Genomic DNA, 25315 nt, shown 5'->3' on the forward strand with positions numbered 1-25315 from the left:
GCTGACTGGCTGCATGGCTTTCCATCACTGACTGTTTTTACTGCTGATTATCACTTTGCTCTTGTTTGTTCTGTGGTGATATAATCAGGCCCTAGTTTTAAGGTCGATTAAATTGGATATCCTAATTTAAAGAATTGGGTACTTTAAATTAAAACCACGGACCGCTCCAGCAAGAAGCCTGCAGAATCCGAATATCCAATAGACAGAACACAGACAGACTGCCAGCCCATGTCTGGAGCAGCCCCCGATAACCCATCAAGTAATTTCCGCTCCTACTTGAGATGCATTGGCCTGTTGTCCACAGTTCCTGATAACCCATCAAGCAATCATCGCTCCTCCCAGGGCGGACTCAGGTGCCCTGTCAACAGGTGATCAACCAGACCATTGGGGGCTGAGACCCTGCCTCCGGAGACTCCATTGGCCGAAGGCCAAGGGAAGCTGGAAAAGGAGGTGGGTGGTGACAGGGGGATAAAAATAGGCATTCTGGACATCTAGGAAGGGAAGTCCCAAAGCAAAGACATGGTGTGTGAGGTGACCTTGACCAGACCAGAAGGAAGGAAGGAAGCAAGCAAGGAAGAAACAGCTAGCAAAAATCACCTTCACAAAGAGGAGCTAGAGGGACCCAGGCATCGGATCTACGGCATACCAAACCACCTTTACGGGTAGTATAGTCAAATCTTGGCTGTTTCTTGTATATATAGTGGGTAATTTATGGGTTAACTATATTTAATAAAGTGTGTTGCATTATATCAGTGTCCGTACTTTGTTCTTTACTGGGTAAACTTTGATTAAGGAGTTGGTTGAAGTATCTCAATTGGACAGATACAACAGCTCCTAGATTTCAATCCATGGCAGCCATAGGGCCACTCCTCGTGATCTTGCGTGTTAATACCTTCTAAAATGCAGGAATAATTCTCTCCTCACAAGTACTCCCAGTATGAGGTAAGAAAATAGCTACAAGGACTGAATAGTTATTGCTCTTGTCTGCCTGGCTTTGAATGAGCCGCGTGAATTGACATTCTTACCTTGGCTTGGTTTTGATGGCAAGCTTCAGGAGTCCTGGAAAACATATACAAGTACCAGCAAGTTTAGATGCCAGTTGGAATGTTGCACCATTATTTAAAAAGAGAGCAGAGCAAGGAATGGACTAGAAAACTAGAGGCCAGTCAGTCTGACTTTGGGCAAATTATTGGAAATAATTCTGAGAGGCAGGATAATATGTCACTTAGAAAGGCATGGGGAGTCAGAATGGTTTTTCTAGGGGAATATCGTGTCTTATTAAATAAATGTTTTTGAGGACATAACAAGGAGGATTGATGAGGGTACTGCAGTGGATGTTGTCTGCATGGATTTCAGTAATGCATTTGACAAAGTTCCACATGGTAGCCTGGTCAGAAAAGCGGGACCTCGTGGGATACGGAGGAAGGTGACAGGTTGGATCCAAAAGTGGCTCAGTGATAGGAAACAAAGGGTAACGGTCAGTAAATATTTTGCAAATAGAAAATGGTTTCCAGTGGTGTTCCACACAGCTCAGTCTTGGGGCCCTTGCTGTTTGTTGTATATATTAATGGTTTAGACTTAAATGTGGGAGGCATTATTGGGAAATTTGCAGATGACACAAAAATTGGCCACATGGTTGAAAGTGAAGAGGATAGCAGGCAACTCCAGAATGATGTCAAGGTTTTGGTTGAGTGCGCACAGAAGTGGCAAATGGAATTCAATCTGGAAACATGTGAGGTAATGCATTTGGGGAGGGCATACAAAGCAAGGGAATACTCAGTAAATGGGAAGATATTGAGAGAGGTTGAGGAAGTGAGATACATTGTAGTGCATGTCCACAGGTCCTTCGAGATGGCAGGACAGGGGGACAAGGTGGTCAAGAAAGCACCTGGAATGCTGTCCTTTGTAGGGTGAGGTCTTAAATAGAAAAGCAGGAATGTAATGATGGAAACTGCATAAAATGCTGGTTAGGCCACAGATGGGATTTTGTGCACAGTTCTGGGCACTCATTTACAGGAAGGACATCATTGCGCTGGAGAGAGTGCAGAGGAGATTTACAAGAATATTGCAGGGCTTGGAAATTGCAGCTAAGAGGAGAGAGTGGATAGGCATAGGGTTGTTTGCCTTCGAACAAAGATGGGTAAGAGGTCAGGCGTGCAAAATTATGAGGGGCCGAGATAAGGTAGACCAGGAAAGACTTGTTTCCATGAGCTGAGGGGTCAGTTACTGCGGCCACAGATTTAAGGTGATTGGTAGAAGGATTGGGGGAAATATGAGGAAAAATGTTTTCACCCAGAAGGTGCTGGACGTCTGGAATCCACTGCCCGAGTTGATGATTGAGGCTGAAATGCTCAACTCATTTAGAAGGTATGTGGAGTGCTGTAACCTGCATGGCTATGGACTAGGTGCTGGAAAGTGGGATTAAAATGAGCGACCAGTTTCTTTTTTCTTTCTTTGGCCAGCACAGACATGATAGGCTGAATAGTCTCTTTCTGCACCGTAACCTTTCAATGGTTCGATGGAAATATCAATGCTAATCAGGGATTTATATATTCAGATCATGAACCAACTTCTCCAGATGGATTAGCACACATGAGGCCGAAAAACACAAATTACATCAGTGCGTTGGAGCGCCCTTCCAGACATTTTTGCCAAGATTAGTCCCTCCAGCTGTGCCTATAAAGACACGCATGGACTCTGAGATGTTTAAACCGTCCCCGATGATTTTCCTTCTGGTTTGAAATTTCAAGCATGTGGATTGCAAGATTAGCATACGGTGGGGTTTGAGAAAAGCCATTTGGCCCATCAAGTTCATCCACTCCACAGCCCAAGCATGTCTGGCCCAGTCATGGAATCCTTCAATCCACTGAATGGCCATGATCTTCCCTGAAAGCTCGTGTGAATCAAACAGATTTATTGGCACATCTATGATTGCCAATACACCTCTCTGTCAGTGGTCACTCCGATGTATTTAATTCAGATAAATGGAAGTAGCTGGCAACTGCTATTGCTTCTTTTGGATGAATTACGTGAACACAGATGTTTCCTATTACTTTCCATCCCACATTTTTCTTTCGCTGTGAGAACATTGGGACATTTCTGAATGTTTATTTGATTCCCTTGTATACTTTAGATAAGAGTCACTTTCTTCCAGTTGAGCATGATACAACCTTCAAAAGGAGAAGGTCAGAGGGAGCCACCGGACTCCACCAGGTGGACCTGACAAATATGAGTTGTTATTGCCTTACCGACTGACCCATCCCTCCCACTGACCACATGTCCATTCTCCCGCAGGCCCTCCAGCCAACGGTGTCGGCCCATTCCGGGCAGCACCCTCCCCTGACTCCCAGGAGAACACCTCAGAGGAGAGCTCTGAGGATGCAACCATTATAGTCGCGGCATAACTGTCATCCCCCTTCTCCGCCAGCGCAGGTACAACATCTCGGTGCGACATGTCAGTGGACGAGCTTCAGGGGCACCATCTGGTGAGCACCACACTGCTGATAATGCACATCAGGTGGAGGCAGGAACCCTCAGGCGTAACAGCAATTGGAGGGCTGCTGGGTCCCAGGACCCAGCTGGATCCCGGTCTGATGCTGAGCATGTGGTACAGAGGTACCCGGAGCTGATTGAGACAATAGGGCACATTCAGACGGAGATGTCAGCGTCACTCCAGCAGATCCATTGCCTCTTAGTAGTCCCAGAGGCTACGGGCGCAGGAGATGTCGACAGCAATGCAAGACCAACACTGCTAGGTTGGCGACCACAGTGGAAAGCGTGATGCATCACGTCGGCACACTGAGTGAAGGTGTCCAAGGCGTCGCGCAGTTGGTGATGGCCATGGCTGAGGGGCTCGGCAGAATGTCCGACTTTGATGAGGTTTTGTGGGACATGGGCATGACCGAGGCGAGGAACATGTCCCAATTGCAGGTGGGCATTGCCGAGGCGCTGCAGAGCATGTCCCAGTTACTGAAGAGCATCACTGAGGGTGTCAACACGATAGTGCAGACATTGGGGAACTGTCAGGGCTGGCAGAGCCAGATGGTGCAAGAGCAGCCGGGACTCGAACCATCTGCCCCTCCAACCCATGGTGAACCCCAGGGTTCTATGGGCATCCACCGGGAGGAGGGGGTACTGGGTGCCAACCTGGATCCATCCCATGGAATGGCGATAGTGGTCACCAGCTCGCCAGAGTTCCACCTCTCTGATGAGGCCGCGTCTTGAAATCAGCACACATGACAGGGCGGCATGACTATGCATGTGTTGCCGGCAAGCAAGCTGGGGCCCTCCGGCCTCAGAGCCCCTTGAGGATGCCCGCCAAGGCCATTGAAGGCCATGGGACGAGGTAGCCAGCAGGATGCCTCCACATCAGATGTGCATCCTGGGGGGGGCAACTGGACATAGCGGTAGAGCTAGGAGGGCCAAACACATTGAGGATCACTGAGGGCACCGGGGGAGAGGGGGTAGGTAGGGAGTGGGTAATGGGTGGGGGTTGGAGGGGGGCTGCACCATCAGGAGACTGGGGGATTGTAAAACACATTAAACACCTTTGTGCACAACATTCTGTAACTTTCTTCCGCAATTTGGGTTGACCTCCTATCCCTTGGCCCATCTCTCCAAGCATCTCCCTTTCCACATGACACGCACCCACCCTCCGTCTGTGGACATGTCCGTGGAACTGTGTCCCATTCTTTAGGTGATCGGATGTTGGCTGCTGCGTGTGTGGTGTTGCCTTCCACAGTGTTCAGGCACGGTGTCCAGGCATCAAGGCGTGATTGGGATTTTAGGGTTAGGGTTAGACTACCACATGATGCATGGCCCGTCCACACACAGGAATCCACTTGGGTTGTGTGAAGTGCTCACTTAACCACGATTGCCAATTCCTGAACAGCAACAGCCTTCAACCGCATGGCCAGAGGCCTTGGCAGTCGGTGGGGGTTATGGGCGGTCGGTGGGGCAGACGGGTGGGGATAAGGGTTGCCCCAGGAACGGGTAAACGATCCAGGGGTTGGCATGGTGGTGTCATGAGCGGTTGCCCCCTGCCCCCCCGGATGCAACCCCCCCCCCCCCCCCCCCACCCCCACCCCCACCCCCACCCTCCTATGGCGGTCCGAAGCAATGTTCACAATAAAAGAGTGACACCAAAATATGCAAAGAAAAAGTCACAGCTGTCTTCACTTTTTTCAAACTAAAAAGCTGATTTTTAAGATAATCGTTGGGCCATTTTGAACAAAGTTTTTTTTTTTTGCTGCCAACATCCAGCTCAGTTCTTGGTTGCTCAGTTAGAGACTCAAAGTAACCCATCCATCAGATAGCGAACATGTTGTTTACATACAGTAAACAAGAATAGTGTAACCTTGACACATGTCTGCAGAGAGAGTATCAGCATCCAGTATGATAAAGTGTGTTTCAATATTTTAAAAGTACATGTTAATATTCAGGAAAGGTAATGATTGACCTACTGTTGCGTGAGGTGATATAAAATGCACGCTGATCATTTATTTCATCAATGCCATAATGAAAGCCCTGCTCATTCTTCTGCTTGCGGCCAGTGGTAAGTTGACCGTTCTTTAATATAGAATCATAGAATCACTACAGTGCAGAAGGCGCTATTCGACCCTTTAACCCTCCAAAAGAGCACCCTGTCTCCAACAGGGCACCCTCTCTAGGCCCAAACCCCCAACTCATCCCTATAACCTCACCTAACCTTGGGATAGTTTGGGGCAATTTATCATGGCCAGTCCACCTAACCTGCTCATCTTTAGACTGTGGGAAGAAACCGGAGCACCCGGAGGAAACTCATGCAGACACGGAGAGAAAGAACAAACTCCACACGGACAGTCACCTGAGGTCGGAATCGAACCTGGGACCCTGGCGCTGTGAGGCAGCAGTGCTATCCACCGTGCCACCATGCCACCCATGTAATTGGGCCCAATCGAACATGGATATTCTAACTAAGTAATTTGAAGACAATTGCAGAAATTCTCCTCAGTCTCAACCCTTGTCAGGTGTTCCTTGCTGACGAATAGCAAATCTTGTTCCTAGCTGGGATTATGATTGCGGGATTGGGAAAATTCACACTGGCAGTGGGTGCTCTTTTCAGGTTGTGCTTCTTTGCTATACCTCAAGCTTTAAGTCAACTTTCCAGCAGAACAGAGGAAGTTTCATTCTGCATCCAATTGTTGTGCATTTGATGTGGGAGGACTTGGGTGGGCAGGAATGAAAAAGGTTGAAATATTTTTTTAAAAATTCATTTAATGGGAAGTGGGTGCCGCTAGCTAGGCCAGCATTTATTGCCCATCCCTAGTTTCCCTTCAGAAGGTGGTGGTGAGTTGCCTTCTTGAACCACTGTAGTCCCTGAAGTGTAGGTTCACCCACTGTGCTGTTAGGGAGGGAGTTCCAGGATTATGCCCCAGCGACAGTGAAGGAACGGTGATATATTTCCAAATCGGGGTGGTAAGTGACTTGGAGGGGAACCTCCAGGTGTTGGGGTTCCCAGGTATCTGCTGCTCTTGTCCTTCTAAATGGTAGTGGTCGTGAGTTTGGAAGGTGCTATCTAAGGAACCTTGGTGAGTTACTGCAGTGCATCTTGTACATGGTATACACAGCTGCCACTGTTCTTTGGTGGTTGAGGGTTTTGACTGTTTGTGGGAGGAGGGGTAATCAAGCGGGCTGCTTTGTCCTGGATGTTGTCAAGCTTCTTGAGTTTTGTTGGAGATGCACTCATCCAGGCAATTGGAGAGTATTCCATTACACTCCTGACTTGTGCCTTGTAGATGGTGGACATGCTTGGGGGGGGGGGGGGGGGGGGGGTGAGTTACTCGCCGTAGGATTCCTAGCCTTTGACCTGCCCTGGTAACCACAGTATTAATGTGGCTAGACCATTTCAGTTTCTGGTCAATGGTAACCCCCAGGATGTTGATTGTGGGGGATTCAGCGATAGTAATGCCATTGAATATCAAGGGGGGATGGTTGGATCCTCTCTTGTAGGAGATGGTCATTGCCTAGCACTTGTGTGGTGTAAATGTAACTTGCCACTTGTCATCCCAAGCCTGGATATTGTCCAGCTCTTGCTGCATTTGGACATGGAATTTACGGTGCAGAAGGAGGCCATTCGGCCCATCGGGTCTGCACCGGCCCTTGCAAAGAACACCCACTTATGCCCACACATCCACCCTATCCCTGTAACCCAGTAACCCTACCTAACCTTTTTGGACACAAAGGGCAATTTTATCATGGCCAATCCACCTAACCTGCACATCTTTAGACTGTGGGAGGAAACCGGAGCATCCGGATGAAACCCATGCAGACACGGGGAGAACATGCAGACTCCGCACAGACAGTGACCCGAGCCGGGAATCGAACATGGGACCGTGGAGCTGTGAAGCAACCATGCTAACCACTGTCCTACCGTACTATGCAACATGGACTGCTTCATTATCTGAGGAGTCGTGAATGGTACTGAACATTGTGCAGCCATCCGCAAACATCCCCACTTCTGATCTTATGATGGAAGGGAGGTCATTTATGAAGCAGCTGAAGATTGTGAGTCTAGGAAACTACCCTGAGGAACTCCTGTAATGCTGTCCTGGAGCTGAGATGATTGGCCTTCAACCACAACCATCTTCCTCTGTGCCAGGTATGACTCCAACCAACAGAGAGTTTTCCCCTGATTCCCATTGACTCCAATCTAGCTAGGGTTCTTTGATGCCATACTCGGTCAAATGCTGCATTGACATCAAGGGCAGCCACTCTCACCTCACCTCTGGCATTCAGTTCTTTTGTCCATGTTTGAACCAAGGCTGGATTAAGGTCAGGAGCTGACTGACCCGGGCGGAACCCAATCTGAGCGTCCGTGAGTAGGTTATTGCTGAGTATGTGCCACTTGATAGCACTGTTGATGACTCCTTCCATCACTTTGCTGATGATGGAGAGTAGACGGATAGGGTCGTAATTGGCTGGGTTGGATTTGTCCTGTTTCTTGTGTAGAGTACACACCTGGGCAATTTTCCACATTGCTGGGTAGGTGCCAGTGTTGTAGCTGTACTGGAACAATTTGGCTCGGGGTGCAGCAAGGTCTGGAGCACAAGTCTTCAGTTCTATTGCCGGAATATTGTCAGGGCCGATAGCCTTTGCAGTATCCAGCACCTTCAGCCTTTTCTTGATATCACGTGGATAGAATTGTATTGGCTGAAGACTGATATCTGTGATTGTGGGGACATCCGGAGGAGACCGAGATGAATTACCCACTCGGCACTTCTGGCTGAAGATTGTTGCGAATGCCTCAGCCTTGTCTCATGCACAGATGTGCTGGGCTCCTCCATCATTGAGGATGGGGATATGTGTGGAGCCACCTCCCCCAGTGAGCTGTTTAATTGTCCACCACCATTCACGGCTGGATGTGGCAGGACTGCAGAGCTTATATCTGATGCGGTCGTTGTGGAATCACTTAGCTCTATCTATTAATTGCTGCTTATGTTGTCTGGCGCGCAAGTAGTCCTGTGTTGAACTGCACCAGGTTGACACCTCATTTTTCGGTATGTCTGATGTTGCTCATGGCATGCTCTCCTGCACTCTTCATTGAACCAGGGTTGATCCCCTGGATGGGTGGTAATGGTAAAGTGGGGGATATGCCAGGACATAAGGTTGCAGATTGTGGTTGAGTATAATTCTGCTGCTGCTGATGGCCCACAGCGCCTCATGGATGCCCAGTCTTGAGTTGCTAGATCTGTTGGAAGCCTATCCTATTTAGCTCGGTGGTAGTGCCACACAACACGATGGAGGGTACCCTCAATGTGAGGATGGGACTTTGTCTCCACAAGGACTGTGCGGTTGTCACTTCTACCAATACGGCCATGGACAGTTGCATCTGTAACAGGCAGGTTGGTGAGGATGAGGTCAAGTATGTTTTTCCCTCTTGTTGGTTCCCTCACCATCTGCTGCAGTCCCAGTCTAGCAGCAATGCCCTTTAGGACCTGGCCAGCTCGGTCTATGGTGGTACTATCGAGCCACTCTTCATAATGGACATTGGAGTCCCCCACCCAGAGGCATATTCTGCACCCTTGCCGCCCCCAGTGCTTCCTCTAAGTGATGTTCAACATGAAGAAGTACTGATTCATCGGCTGATGGTGGCCGGTACCTGGTAATCAGCAGGAGGTTACCTTGCCCATGTTTAACCTGAAGCCTTGAGACTTCGTGGGGTCCAGAGTCAATGTTGAGGACTCCTCAACGAGCATGAGGAAAACAATCATCCCCACACCATATGTCCCGTGCTGGTTATTACACACCACCCTCCGTAATGGTCTATTCCCAGTACTGAATACACTTTGTGTAAAGAGATCATATCCATCATCACTCCTAAATTTCCCTTTCAACCAAACTGAACCTCCACCTCTTATCCTGCAGCTCTGCTCTACTTTTGAAGTAATGCTCCAATTTGACCTTCTCTAAACTGCTAATCGATCTTAAGGTATAATTACCAACCTGCAAGATAAAATGCCCCAAGTTACTGATATTGATGTGAAACGGAACATTTGTCTTTTCAGTGAATGCCTGTGGAAATCCCAGCTTCCCACCTTTTAGTACAAGGGTAGTAAATGGAGTCGACGCTAAGCCCTACAGCTGGCCGTGGCAGGTGAGTTACAGATGGAACTCCATCGCAGACAGAAAAGGAATGCTCTTAGTTTTTTCATTCCTCGTTGGTAAATATGCTGCACAGTGTGGTATTGTTCCACAAGGTATTGAGTTCAATCCAACGCCTCTGATGGGTAGATTGATCTCAGCTGGCCATCAGCAAAAGTGCCACAATTAACCAGAATGCACCAAAGTAGGGAAAGGAGTAAGAGTCAGCTGGAGTTGCCACTGTTGATAGCTATCTATCAACCACTCCTGACAAATGTGTTTTAGGTGAGCAAAGGTTTAAAGGACAAAAAGACTTCAAAGCATTTATAAAAGATAATTCACAATCATAGGAGGTCCAGAAAACATCCTACGGTCAATAAGCTTTGGCTTGATGTTGAAATTCAAGATGGCTCCTGGGTTGGCAGCTTTGTCCTGACTTCATTCATGGACTTGTTTTGGCCGCCTCTCCTGATCTAGGTTCATTGTTCCTGTTCTCCTTATGTGGCTGGTTGTCAAGATATGTTCGATAATACCCCTGTGAAGCCTTGGCAAAATAGACAGGCACTATATTAATGTGAGTTGGAGTTGTTGATGATGCCTTTCCACAGTCAAAGCAGCCTCCAAGGATCACTATGTAAGCTCACCACAGATGAATCCTTGGATGAAGTGTCAAAGAGTGGTTTAATATATCATAATCTTTAAAATAATCTTTATTGTCACTGCAATGAAATTACTGTGAAAAGCCCCTAGTCGCCACACTCCGGCGCCTGTTCGGGTACACGGAGGGAGAATTCAGAATGTCCAAATTACCTAACAGCACGCCTTTCGGGACTTGTGGGAGGAAACCGGAGCACCGGGAGGAAACTCACGCAAACTCGGGGAGAACGTGCAAACTCCGCGCAGACAGTGACCCAAGCCGGGAATCGAACCTGGGACACTGGCACTGTGAAGCAACAATGCTAACCACTGTGCTACTAAGCCCATGGACCCCAGAAAAAAACAGCCTCATCAGGAGAGCGGAGGTGGCGATAGGGGGAAACCAAAGAAAAATTCTCTCTAGGTTGCAAAACACTTTTGAGAAATTCAGTCAGTTGAGCATCAAACCCTGCCTCCCCTTGTTTGTGTGCGTCTCACCACAACAACCCAAAAGATGTGCAGGGTCGGTAAATTGGCCACGCTAAGTCACCCCTTAATTGGAAAAAAATGAATTGCGTACTCTAAATTTATATTTGAAAAAAGAGCACCGGACCCTGGCTCAGGAAGCCCAGGGTTTGAATCTTAACAGGGTTCATAGAACATAGAAAATACAGTGCAGAAGGAGGTCATTCGGCCCATCGAGTTTGCACCGACCCACTTAAGCCCTCACTTTCACCCTATCCCCATAACCCAATAACCCCTCCTCACCTTTTTTGGTCACTAAGGGCAATTTATCATGGCCAATCCACCTAACTTCACTTGACCTTTAACCTTTGTATGTACTATATTAGGATGTGGGGAGAAAACAGGAGGTGGCAGGTACCAAACAGAACTCGCGCCGTTGTTTAAGGGTGTGATCTTGGACAAATCTGGCTATTTGACAATGGTAGATCTGTTGATATTTATTATTTACTGTTATGATTTATTGCTAGATCTCCTTAGAAGTGGGTCAAGGATCGTATTATGCCCACACCTGCGGAGGAAGCCTGATTGGCAGAGACTGGGTTGTAACAGCGGGGCATTGCATCCAGTGAGTGTCTTGTCTTTCCGAGTACTATTCCCAATGTAGACCAACGAAGGCTATCTGCATTTGTGCAACAGTCTTCTCTCCACTATTTTACAGGAGACATTCACCCAGAAGAATGCTTCCTTTAAAAGTACAGACAGCAAATTATCATATAAATGCTCTGTACTTGGCAACTGTGATCATCAACATTACATTCTAAGCCTACAAGGGTATTTTTATCTTTCACTCTCCTGGCGTATTGGGAATTTGGCCGTGACCAGCACCATACTTCTGGTTCTGTACATCAAAGAGATCTAAAGATGAAAATGAATTCCTATATTATTGCACCGAGTTTCTCTCCACTGTTCCAATATTGCATCTTCTCCTCAAAGGTCAGGAAGGTCCTACCGTGTGGTGCTTGGGGAGTATGACAGGGCTGCGCCTGAAGGTGGGGAAGAGACTATAGCTGCTGCCAAGATCTTCGTTCACCCCCAGTGGAATCCTAGTTGCCTGGCATGTGGGTAAGATGGCCTGCTCGATTTTTCAGTCTGTCTACGCTCGTATCGAACTGACTTGTAGTTTTAAGTGATGGGGTGAATCCGTGAATCAAAAACAACCTATCTTTTATACAGCACCGTTAATGTAATGAACTATCACCAGGCACTTCACAGGACCCTTATGAAACAAAGCATGGCACAAACCACATAAGGAGATATTAGGTCAGGTGATCAAAGGTGACTCACTCATCAGGGAGTAAAGTTTGAGGAAAATCATCTTTCTCCCACTAGGGGGAGCTTTGAATGGGAGGTTACAGGTTAAGGTTGTCAATTTCCCACTAGGACCCAGATTTTCGCCACAACAGAGAGACGCTCCGTCATGGTGGAAATCCCAGATACGGCCAGAAATTCTTAAATCCTGCCCTGAATACCGACATGTTCTGTTTTCATGATGGTGGGAGTGGGGTAGGGTCGGGATTCACGTGTGTGCAGTTCGCAGAGGCAGTTGACCATTCACATAGCCAGCTGCCTCCGCTGAAGTGGTAAGCCTGGAGTGTGAAACCCGGGGTGTGCAGATTAGACCAGGTAAGAGCTGGTCTGAACTTGGGGAATGTGTTCGATAGCGACGGTATCCTTTTGGTTCTGGTCCGAGACACCTTTGGGGGAGGTGAAGCATCCTTTTGGATGGTTAAAGGTAAACACAATTGTGTCAAGGCCTAGCCCGAAGAGGTGAGTGGCAGGGGGGATGGGGGTCATGTTAGTCAGAGAAGGTGAGCAAGGGGTTTGGAGGCAAGGGCAGGGGCTCGCTTTCAGTAACACCCCAGCCCCCTCCCCACCCACTTTCCGATACCAGGCCCATTGATTGGATACTCAGTGCTCTTACAAGGTCTCTGGCAAATTTGACAGAGTTTGCTGGGCAGCCTTCAGGAGGCACAAGTCCCATTAAATCACTGAGCTCTGGGATAATTACTCTCCAGTAGCTCATTAATGATCCTAATTGATATCCCGCAGGATTCCTGCACCCGACCCTTCCCACCCCCAACTTAATTGAGAATAGTTTTCCCGATTGCAGGAATCAAATATGATACCCTTGCCTGATTCTCCCAGCGCTCCCCCATTCCCCATCCCCACCAGCATCATTTTTACAAGGTTATAATAACATGTTTTGACTTAAAGCTTTCCCTTTCTACGTTAAGCTGGAGATATTTCTCATATGTGTCACAGACTCCCAGCAATGGCAGTTTTGATTAATTCTTTCAAAGAATAAAAATAGCTGACTAGGATGAGATTGAAGATTAAGGGGATTAGGAATGGACAGCGATGATTAAATACTCTGTGTGACTGTGATCCATTTTTCTGCATATCTGTCTTTTTTGTGTGTGTATGTGTGTTTATGATGACCGTTTGACTGTAGGCTAACGTCCAAGCTTTCTAAACTGGTTACTTTTCACAGAAGAGACAATAAACCAATTTAGAGGGGAAAATAAATCCTAACCAGGAGAGCATTTTCACCTCTGTTTTTAGCCATGATTACAATATTCCGCTTCAATGGCCACAGCAAGTCCAGAAAACAACAACAACTTGCATTTCTTTAGCACCTTTAACAAAGTGAAATGTTCTCAGGACTTGCAGAAGAATAGATAACGAGTCCTGAGTTATTTCAAAAGTTGATTCAAGTCTTTTATATTATAGTCGTTTGGTAGTGCAGAGTTTGAGTATTGCTGAAAAAAGAGGCATCCTGTCAAAACTTTTCATCTTACACTCACCAGGTCAGATTTGCAAATCAGTCTTGATGAGTGCAAGATGAAAAGATTTGACAGCACATCTCAATTTTCAGCAACACTTAAGTCATTTTCCTGCTTAAGCTTCCCAGCTGATCCCCCACTACACCCACAACCCCCTCAGCTGCAGCCTGCCTTACTCAATGTTTTTATTATTATTTTCTGGAATGTGAGCATTGCTGGCTCAGCCAGTATTGATTGCTGATCCCTAACTGTTCTTGAGAAGGTGGTGTGAGTCACCTTCTTGAACCGCTTGGAGTCCATCTGATGTTAGGAAGAGCTGTTAGGAAGGGAATCCCAGGTTTTTGACCGAGCGACAGGGAAGGGACGGTGATATATTGTTGTCACTTTCTTGGATTCCAGGAGGACCTCAGCCTCTTCCACTTGTTTGGTATCTTCTCCAGGTCTGTAAATCACCAGCCTGCTGATTTGCAGGTCCCTGCTGAAGAGCATGTAAGCGATGGGGATGGTAGCATGATGGTAATGTTACCAGGTTAGCAAACTGGAGTGATGTGCCAGAGACATGAGTTCAAATCCCATCACGCAGGTATTTAATCAAGAAATCTAGAATTAAATACTAGTCTTATTAATAACGATCATGAAGCTCAGTCGCTCACTAACACCCTTCAAAAGGGGATTCTTTGATCCTTATTTGGCCTGATCTATGCATGAGTTCAGATCCACACCATTGGTCTTTGAAATGGACTAGCAAACTCTACAGACAGAAGCACTACTTACACCACTTGGACTGCAGTGGCTCAACGAGATACTCATCACCACCTTTTTAAGGAAGATTTGGGATGAACGATAAACGCTTCCCTTGCCCACCACCCAATCATATATATATTTTAAGAAGTAACAAATGCTGTATTAGCTGCATTCAACTGTTCTTTAAATTGAGGGCAGCCCATATGGAACAAGTCTGATGGCCTAACAACTCCCTGAAACATTCTCATTTTAGGAACGACATTGCTTTAATCAAACTTTCCAAACCTGCAACCTTGAATGACAAAGTCAAGCCTGCCTGCATTCCTCCATCTGGTGACATCTTTGCAAATGATTACCCCTGCTACGTGACTGGATGGGGCACGTTGTATAGTAAGTAGCTTCCATTTCTTTTCCAATCGTTGTGGTGCAATCCAAACCGGAAGAAAGTAAACATCAAATCAAATTGATGACGATGCCACATTTACCTGAGAATTACTTGGTTCCACTGAGTAATTTTTTGGTGGTTGCCTTTATCTATTAATGTCTTCTCACTGATTCACCCAATGCCCTGAAATTCACTGGTTCAGGGTAAGAGACCGTCAGGCAGAACCTTTCTACAGAGCAGATCCCTTCCAGTAAGTTTTTCTCCCATTGGGGTTAAACGACCCGCTTTCCAGCTCATACTCCCTTATGGATTAGTCTGAGAACTCCAAAGCAACTACAAGGGTTGGTTAGTTCAGTCGGCTAGTTGGCCAGGGTGTGATGCAGGATAATACCAAAAGTAAAGGCTCAGTTCCTGCACTGGCTGAGGCACTTCTTGCTGCCTGCCTCCCTTGCCCTGTCCCACAATGATATCATAGCAACCCTTGGAGGATGAGAATACCACATAAATAAAAAATGCAATCAGTGATGAGAAATGTGAATGACAGTCAAGGCTAATGTTCCTTTGACACATTAGTTGAGAGTCCAGCATCAAGATTAGTAGATATGTCTCCAGCAATGGCATTCTAGAAACTTTCTTTTTGAAATATGTGGTACATCAAATCTAATGATGTCATTGATAATGGCGGGATCTTTCTGTGCACACGTGGTGATATTTTGAAGGTGCAGGAGTCTAGGCTTTATAGAAAGCATACTCATTTACCTTCAAATGAGGAACTTCTTAGCTGACTGCAATATTCATGAAACACACAATGATTTAGTGGTTAAGCCACTTCCCATTGAACTACATAGATCAAGATGGCCCTGATGGGTCAGGCAGGTTGGTTCGACGTTGACTGCAACTGGATGCAGTGAAACTAGAAAGAGACGTCTGACACAGGAGATGATCCAACACTGTTTTATCTAACTAGTGGACTGCTGTACATGTTCAGCTGTGGGTTGACACTCTACTAATCTAACTGATGACCTCTTACTGGATTGATCAGACTTACTCTACCGCATGGTGATAGTGCTCACTAGCTTGTGCACTCTGACTGTCTCGGTAGCTGGGTCCTGAGAAAGGGAGAGTCTTAATGCCCTGTGGGCTTTATAGTGGTGGTGGCCTGTCTGGTGATTGGTTGTTCTGTGTTGTGTGTTCATTGGTCACCCTCTGTGTCAATCACTGCCTGTCTGCATCTCATTATATACATGAGTGGATATTATGACATCTCCCCTTTTTTGAAATAAATTTTGGAACGTGGAGGTATATACATGCCTGACTATGTACAAGTGGTGAGTTAAGAAACATATGTACATGGGAAGGTGTCTATCGTGCAGATACAGAGCAAACTGAACAAAATATTACAAGAGCTAAGTCTATAGATTCAGTCTTTGAGGCGGGCGGCGAATTCCTATCGATCGTCGCACAGATGGAGCAGGAGACGGCGGCACTTGGACAGGCGGGATTCTGGCATTGCGGTGGTCTTGTGGACAGGCGGGATTGCTGCCATTGCGGTGGTCTCATGGACAGGTGGGATCGCTGGCAGATCAGTGGCCTCGCGGCATGAGACGTCTGGAGGAAGCATGATAACCGGCGGAGAAATGCGGTCAGGTGGTGGGCGGGGAACTCTTCGCAGCGCCCTCCTGTTGCGCCGGAGCCATCAGCCATTTGAACAATGAAAGACCTCAGGGCGGCCTTCCTGACAACAACAGCTGGGGCTGACCAACCTCCCTCAGGCAACTGGACGCGAACAACATCTGCTGGGGCCAGCGCAGGCAGATTCGTGGCATGAGCATCATACGTGATCTTCTGCTAGTCCCTGGATCTCTGCACTTTTTGCAGCACCGTGAGGTGGTCAAGGTCTGGAATATGGATGGCTGGAACAGTCGTCCTCAGGTTGCGCTGCACCGGAGACAAACCAGTCGACAGAGGGGTTGCCCTTTATGCCAATAGCGCCAAGTTGAAATCTGAGTCTGCAGCCTTGCACAACAACCGCTTGACAATATGGACCCCTTTCTCAGCCTTCCCGTTTGATTGTGGGTAATGGGGACTGGAGGTGATGTGACTGAAAATTGTAGGATCGTGCAAAATCGGACCACTCTTGGCTGTGGAAACATGGACCGTTGTCACTCATTACCGTAAGTGGTATCCCATGCCTGGCAAACGTCTCTTTGCAGGCTTTGATGACTGACTTGGACGTGGGATCCGACAGTTTCACCACTTCTGGGTAACTGGAGAAGTAGTCGACCAAGAGCACGTAGTCATGCCCATTGGCTTGAAAGAGCTCTATCCCCACTTTAGACCACGGAGAGGTCACAATCTCGTGCTGTTGCAGTGTTTCTTTGGGCTGAGCCAGTTGAAACTTCTGGCAGGTTGGACAGTTGAGGACCGTGCCAGCGATGTCCTGGTTGATGCCCGGCCAATAAACCGCCTCCCAAGCTCTGCGTCAACATTTTTCGCCCCCAAGGTGACCCTCATGGATCTGTCCGAGCACCATAGCTTGCATGCTTTGAGGAATGACGATCCTATCTAGTTTAAGAAGGATTCCCTCAACAACCGTTAACTCGTCCTTAACATTAAAGAACTGGGGACATTGCCCCTTTTGCCAGCCATGGGCGAGGGGTTGCATCACGCGCTGCAGTAGATGATCTTTGGCAATTGATTCGTGTATTTGGACCACTCGTTCATCAGTGGCTGGGAGGTTGCTGGCACACAACTGCATCTGTGCCTCTATGTGGCAGATGAAGTCTCCCTGTTCACACGGTGCGGTGATGGATCGGGATAGGGCATCCACGATGATCAGCTCCTTACCCAGTGTGTAGACGAGTTTGAAGTCATATTAGCGGAGACGAAGAAGAATTCGCTGTAGCCGAGGTAGCATGTCATTTAAATCCTTTTGGATTATGTGAACCAAAGGCCTGCGGTCTGTTTCCACCGTGAACTTTGGCAGGCCATATACGTAGTCATGAAACTTGACTATTCCTGTCAGGAGACCCAAGCACTCCTTTTCGATCTGGGCATAGTGTTGCTCGGTTGGCGTCATGGCCCTGGAGGCATATTCCACTGGAGCCTAGGACGAGGAGTCGTCTCGCTGGAGGAGCACCGCCCCAATGCCGTCGTGGCTTGCATCAGTAGATATCTTGGTGTCCTTGGTTGGGTCAAAGAATGCCAGTACTGGGGCAGTGTGAGCTTCGCCTTCATCTCAAGCCACTCATGTTCATGGGCAGGCAGCCACTGGAACATTGTTGACTTCTTTACGAGATGCCAGAAGGCCGTGGTGTGTGCCGCCATATTGGGAATGAATTTCCCGAGAAAATTTACCATCCCGAGGAAGTGGAGGGCCATCTTCTTGTCCTCCGGGGTCTTCATGGCGTTGATCGCCAGCACCTTGTCAGCGTCAGGTTGCACACCCTGCTGTGAAATGTGGTCACCCTGAAACTTGATAGCGGATTGACCAAATGAGCATTTGGCCTGTTGAGCTGGAGGCCACTTTTATGAATCCGCTGGAAAACCTGTTTGAGGTGAGCAATGTGATCCTCGGGCATTGTGGACCAGACGATCATGTCATCCACATAGACTCGCACCCCCTCGATGCCCTCCATCATTTGCTCCATGATGCAATGAAATACTTCGGAAGCTGATATGATACCGAAGAGCATGCAGTTGTAGCAATAGCGGCCGGATGGAGTGTTAAACGTGCACAGCTTCCGACCAGACGTGTCCAGCTGTATTTTCCAGAAGCCATGGGAGGCGTCCAGCTTGGTGAAGAATTTGTCATGAGCCATCTCACTGGTTAACTCTTCACGCTTCGGGATTGGGTAGTGCTCTCGCATGATGTTGTGGTTCAGGTCTTTGGGATCAATGCAAATGCAGAGTTCACCAGAGGGTTTTTTTACTCAGGCCATGGAGCTGACCCAGCCTGTTGGTTCCATGACCTTTGAGGTGATGCCCTGGTCGTGGAGGTCTTGTAGCTGCTTTTTCAGACGATCCTTGAGAGGAGCTGGCACCCGACGTGGTGCATGGATCACTGGGGTGGCATTCTGTTTGAGCAATATCTTGTAGCGATTTGGGAGCGTGCCCATCCCATCAAACACTTTGTGGTATTGCGTGAGAATGTCGTCTATCTCGGCCTGGAGATTCACATCGGGCGAGGCAGTCGCTGATGTCGAGGACATGGTGTAGACTCGCTGGACCAGATTCAGGAGCTTGCAGGTGCGAGCACCGAGCAGGGACACCCTGTCAGGCCGGACGATTTTGAATCGTAATGTTGCCTTGATTGCCTTGTGAGATACCCCTAGCCGACACAATCCACTGGCAGCTATGGCATTGCCATTGTAGTCAAGGAGTTGGCAGGCTGGTGGAAGAATGCTTGGTTGGGCACGGATGCTGTCGAGATCTGACTGTGATATGATGTTCGCAGACGCGCCGGTGTCCAGTTTAAATCGGATTCGAGCCTGGTTGACTGTGAGGACAGCATACCACTCGTCGTCGGGATCCACACTAAGGATCAAAAGGCGGTTTGCAGGTGCAGTGGAGACCAGCTCGCGTGTGGTTATGATGCCCACCCGATATGGAGACTTGAGGCAGTCAGCATCGGGGTCTGTTGGGCTGTCTGGATCAGCATCCTGCATACCTTGTTGTACCTTGTTGCATTGTGGATAGCACAATGGCTTCACAGCTCCAGGGTCCCAGGTTCGATTCCCGGCTTGGGTCACTATCTGTGCGGAGTTTGCACATCCTCCCCGTGTGTGCGTGGGTTTCCTCCGGGTGCTCCGGTTTCCTCCCACAGTCCAAAGATGTGCAGGTTAGGTGGATTGGCCATGATAAATTGCCCTTAGTGTCCAAAATTGCCCTTAGTGTTGGGTGGGGTTACTGGGTTATTGGGATAGGGTGGAGATGTTGACCTTTGGTAGGGTGCTCTTTCCAAGAGCCGGTGCAGACTCGATGGGCCGAATGGCCTCCTTCTGCACTGTTTAAAAAAAATAAAATAAAAATTCTATGACTGTAGACATCGCCATCCTTTGGCTGGACAGTACCGCTTTAAGTGGGCGGAGCCACAATTTGGACAAGTCTTGACGCTGACATCAGCGCTTTCCGTGCGGCATTGCGCATGCGCAGTGTGGTCAGCCGATGTACGCACCTGAGCATTAGGGTTTTTGGCCTCATCGTCCACCCGGTCGTGGCGCGCATGCCTAGGGACCCGGGATAAAGCGTGCGAAACGGCCTCTCTCCTCTATGCTCAGGCCTTGCATTTTTGCAATGACCTGCACCCGTTCTGCCTCGTGGGAGGCCAGTTTTGCAGTTTCTGCCGCCCTGATGTGGGAGTAACAATTCTTGGCATACTCATGGACTACGCACGTCCCGATAGCGACGGAGAGGGTCAACTGTTTGATTTTGAGGAGCTGCTGCCGCTGGGAGTCGGAGTGGACCCCGAAAACGATCTGATCCCGGATCATGGAATCAGCCGTCGAGTCATAATTACATGACTGCGCCAGGATGCGGAGATGGGTCAGGAAGGACTGAAAAGGTTAATCCTTGCCCTGAAGCCTCTGTTGGAAGATGTACCATTCTAAGCTCTCATTCACCTCAATGTCGCAGTGGCTGTCGAATTTTAGCAGAACTGTCTTGAACTTCGTCTTGTCTTCGCCATCGGCAAACGTATACGAGTTGTAGATATGGATGGCGTGATCCCCCGCAGTCGACAGGAATAGTGTGATATTCCTGGCATCCGATGCTGCCTTGAGGTCAGAGGCCTCGATATACAGGAGGAACTTTTGCTTGAAGATTTTCTAATTGGCGGCGAGGTTGCCGGAGATGTGGAGCTGTGGAGGAGGCTGGATGTTTTCCATGCCGCTGGTTGGCTGCTTGCTGGTCGTTGCAGATTCACTAAAGGTAGGTTCATTAGGATTAATAGCACTCTGGTACCATGATGTTAGGCAGGTTGGTTCAACGTTGACTGCAACTGGATGCAGTGAAACTAGAAACAGACATCTGACACAGGAGATGATCCAACACTGTTTTATTTAATTAGTGGACTGCTGCACATGTTCAGTTGTGGGTTGACACTCTACTAATCTAACTGATGACCTCTTACTGGATTGACCAGACTTACTCTACCGCATGGTGATAGTGCTCACTAGCTTGTGCACTCTGACTGTCTCAGTAGCTGGGTCATGAGAAAGGGAGAGTCTTAATGTCCTGTGGGCTTTATAGTGGTGGTGTCCTGTCTGGTGATTGGTTGTTCTGTGTTGTGTGTTCATTGGTCACCCTCTGTGTCAATCACTGCCTGTCTGCATCTCATTATATACATGAGTGGATATTATGACAGGCATCGGTTTGAAACTCGGTCTGTGCTGCGTTAATTTTGGGTAGCGTAAAGATGCACTGGCTTCAGTGCATTTGGGTTCAAGAAGGATTAAAATCGTCTATGGTTCCCATTGCTCAGTGACGCATGTCAGAAAACATATGTATGCGGATGAAAGCTTAAGGTCAGGATTGAGTTCCGCTATTCTGGCCTCACGGTTTCGCATTTCACAAACGTGAAAAGTTCAACAGTGACCCACAGGGTGTGAAGAGCTTGGGAAGGTGCTGAGGGCTGATCAAGTGCCTTTTTTAAATTCATTGACAGGATGTAGGCGTCGCTGGCTAGGCCAGCATTTATTACCCATCCCTAGCTGCCCTTGTGAAGGCGGAGGTGAGCTGCCTACTTGAAACACTGCAGTCCGTGTGGTGTGCGTACATAAATAGAAGTTTTATTTTATAATTAGAAGAAGTTCTACAAATAGAAGTTATATTTTTCTTTCTTCTTGATATAGAACAGTACAGCACAGAACAGGCCCTTCGGCCCTCGATGTTGTGCCGAGCAATGATCACCCTACCTAAACCCACGTAACCCGTATACCTGTAACCCAACAATCCCCCCATTAACCTTACACTATGGGCAATTTAGCATGGCCAATCCACCTAACCCGCACATCTTTGGACTGTGGGAGGAAACCGGAGCACCCGGAGGAAACCCACGCACACACAGGGAGGACGTGCAGACTCCACACAGACAGTGACCCAGCCGGGAATCGAACTTGGGACCCTGGAGCTGTGAAGCATTGATGCTAACCACCATGCTACCGTGAGGCCCCTATATGATCGCAGTCCACGTGGTCAGTTGGCTCAGTTACAGTATGTTGCCCCAATACTCTGAAACCGTATTCCAGAGCCAGCATCTTTAGAGAACATAGAACGATACAGCGCAGTACAGGCCCTTCGGCCCTCGATGTTGCACCGACATGGAAAAAATCTAAAGGCCATCTAACCTACACTATGCCCTTATCATCCATATGCTTATCCAATAAATTTTTAAATGCCCTCAATGTTGGCGAGTTCACTACTGTTGCAGGTAGGGCATTCCACGGCCTCACCACTCTTTGCGTAAAAAACCCACCTCTGACCTCTGTCCTATATCTATTACCCCTCAATTTAAGGCTATGTCCCCTCGTGCTAGCCACCTCCATCCGCGGGAGAAGGCTCTCGCTGTCCACCCTATCTAACCCTCTGATCATTTTGTATGCCTCTATTAAGTCACCTCTTAACCTTCTTCTCTCTAACGAAAACAACCTCAAGTCCATCAGCCTTTCCTCATAAGATTTTCCCTCCATACCAGGCAACATCCTGGTAAATCTCCTCTGCACCCGTTCCAAAGCTTCCACGTCCTTCCTATAATGAGGCGACCAGAACTGTACGCAATACTCCAAATGCGGCCGTACTAGAGTTTTGTACAACTGCAACATGACCTCATGGCTCCGGAACTCAATCCCTCTACCAATAAAGGCCAACACACCATAGGCCTTCTTCACAACCCTATCAACCTGGGTGGCAACTTTCAGGGATCTATGTACATGGACACCGAGATCCCTCTGCTCATCCACACTACCAAGAATTTTACCATTAGCCAAATATTCCGCATTTCTGTTATTCTTTCCAAAGTGAATCACCTCACACTTCTCCACATTAAACTCCATTTGCCACCTCTCAGCCCAGCTCTGCAGCTTATCTATGTCCCTCTGTAACCTGCAACATCCTTCCGCACTGTCTACAACTCCACCGACTTTAGTGTCGTCTGCAAATTTACTCACCCAACCTTCTGCGCCCTCCTCTAGGTCATTTATAAAAATGACAAACAGCAACGGCCCCAGAACAGATCCTTGTGGTACGCCACTCGTAACTGAACTCCATTCTGAACATTTCCCATCAACTACCACTCTCTGTCTTCTTTCAACTAGCCAATTTCTGATCCACATCTCTAAATCACCCTCAATCCCCAGACTCCGTATTTTCTGCAATAGACGACCGTGGGGAACCTTATCAAACGCTTTACTGAAATCCATATACACCACATCAACTGCTCTACCCTCGTCTACCTGTTCAGTCACCTTCTCAAAGAACTCGATAAGGTTTGTGAGGCATGACCTACCCTTCACAAAACCATGCTGACTGTCCCTAATCATATTATTCCTATCTAGATGATTATAAATTGTATCTTTTATAATCCTCTCCAAGACTTTACCCACCACAGACGTTAGGCTCACCGGCCTATAGTTACCGGGGTTATCTCTACTCCCCTTCTTGAACAAAGGGACCACATTTGCTATCCTCCAGTCCTCTGGCACTATTCCTGTAGCCAATGATGACCTAAAAATCAAAGCCAAAGGCTCCGCAATCTCTTCCCTGGCTTCCCAGAGAATCCTAGGATAAATCCCATCTGGCCCCGGGGACTTATCTATTTTCACCTTGTCCAGAATTGCCAACACTTCTTCCCTACGCACCTCAATGCCATCTATTCTAATAGCCTGGGTCTCAGCATTCTCCTCCACAATATTATCTTTTTCTTGAGTGAATATGACGAAAAGTATTCATTTAGTATCTCGCTTATCTCCTCAGCCTCCACACACAACTTCCCACCACTGTCCTTGACTGGCCCTACTCTTACCCTAGTCATTCTTTTATTCCTGACATACCTATAGAAAGCTTTTGGGTTTTCCTTGATCCTACCTGCCAAAGACTTCTCATGTCCCCTCCTTGCTCGTCTCAGCTCTCTCTTTAGATCCTTCCTCGCTTCCTTGTAACTATCAAGCGCCCCAACTGAAACTTCACGCCTCATCTTCACATAGGCCTCCTTCTTCCTCTTAACAAGAGATTCCACTTCTTTGGTAAACCACGGTTCCCTCGCTCGACCCCTTCCTCCCTGCCTGACTGGTACGTACTTATCAAGAACATGCAATAGCTGTTCCTTGAACAAGCTCCACATATCCAGTGTGCCCAACCCTTGCAGCCTACTTCTCCAACCAACACATCCTAAGTCATGTCTAATGGCATCATAATTGCCCTTCCCCCAGCTATAACTCTTGCCCTGCGGGGTATACTTATCCCTTTCCATCACTAATGTAAAGGTCACCGAATTGTGGTCACTGTTTCCAAAGTGCTCACCTACCTCCAGATCTAACACCTGGCCTGGTTCATTACCCAAAACCAAATCCAATGTGGCCTCGCCTCTTGTTGGCCTGTCAACATATTGTGTCAGGAAACCCTCCTGCACACATTGTACAAAGAATGACCCATCTAATGTACTCGAACTATATCTTTTCCAGTCAATATTTGGAAAGTTAAAGTCTCCCATAACAACTACCCTGTTACTTTCGCTCTTTTCCAGAATCATCTTCGCCATCCTTTCCTCTACATCCCTAGAACTATTAGGTGGCCTATAGAAAACTCCCAACAGGGTGACCTCTCCTTTCCTGTTTCTAACCTCAGCCCATACTACCTCAGAAGAAGAGTCCCCATCTAGCATCCTTTCCACCACCGTAATACTGTCCTTGACTAGCAGCGCCACACCTCCCCCTCTTTTGCCCCCTTCTCTGAGCTTACTAAAACACCTAAACCCCGGAACCTGCAACAACCATTCCTGTCCCTGCTCTATCCATGTCTCTGAAATGGCCACAACATCGAAGTCCCAGGTACCAACCCATGCTGCCAGTTCCCCTACCTTATTTCGTATACTCCTGGCATTGAAGTAGACACACTTCAAACCACCTACCTGAACACTGGCACCCTCCTGCGAAGTCAAATCTGTGCTCCTGACCTCTATACTCTCAATCTCCTGTACCCCAAAACTACAATCCAGGTTCCCATGCCCCTGCTGAATTAGTTTAAACCCCCCCAAAGAGCACTAACAAATCTCCCCCCCAGGATATTGGTGCCCCTCAGGTTCAGATGTAGACCATCCTGTCTATAGAGGTCCCACCTTCCCCAGAAAGAGCCCCAGTTATCCAGAAATCTGAATCCCTCCCGCCTGCACCATCCCTGTAGCCACGTGTTTAATTGCTCTCTCTCCCTATTCCTCATCTCACTATCACGTGGCACGGGCAACAACCCAGAGATAACAACTCTGTTTGTTCTCGCTCTGAGCTTCCATCCTAGCTCCCTAAAGGCCTGCCTGACATCCTTGTCCCCTTTCCTACCTATGTCGTTAGTGCCAATGTGGACTACGACTTGGGGCTGCTCCCCCTCAAGGACCCGGAAAACACGATCCGAG

The 25315-nt window shown here is 48.0% G+C and overlaps 1 protein-coding gene across 1 annotated transcript in view; it reads left to right on the forward strand.

Annotated features, from left to right (window-relative positions):
• Positions 1-5465: 5465 nt before the first annotated feature.
• LOC119950723 (proproteinase E-like) overlaps positions 5466-25315 on the forward strand; it is a 28917-nt gene continuing 9067 nt past the window's right edge. Inside the window, exons 1-5 of the mRNA XM_038773397.1 lie at positions 5466-5554; positions 9546-9634; positions 11250-11347; positions 11716-11844; positions 14563-14699. Coding sequence (XP_038629325.1) covers positions 5518-5554; positions 9546-9634; positions 11250-11347; positions 11716-11844; positions 14563-14699 — 490 coding nt within the window. The 5' untranslated portion in view covers positions 5466-5517. The remainder of the gene's footprint in view (positions 5555-9545; positions 9635-11249; positions 11348-11715; positions 11845-14562; positions 14700-25315) is intronic.

The sequence above is a fragment of the Scyliorhinus canicula genome, chromosome 16 (assembly GCF_902713615.1).
Source record: "Scyliorhinus canicula chromosome 16, sScyCan1.1, whole genome shotgun sequence".
Lineage (NCBI taxonomy): Eukaryota > Metazoa > Chordata > Chondrichthyes > Carcharhiniformes > Scyliorhinidae > Scyliorhinus > Scyliorhinus canicula.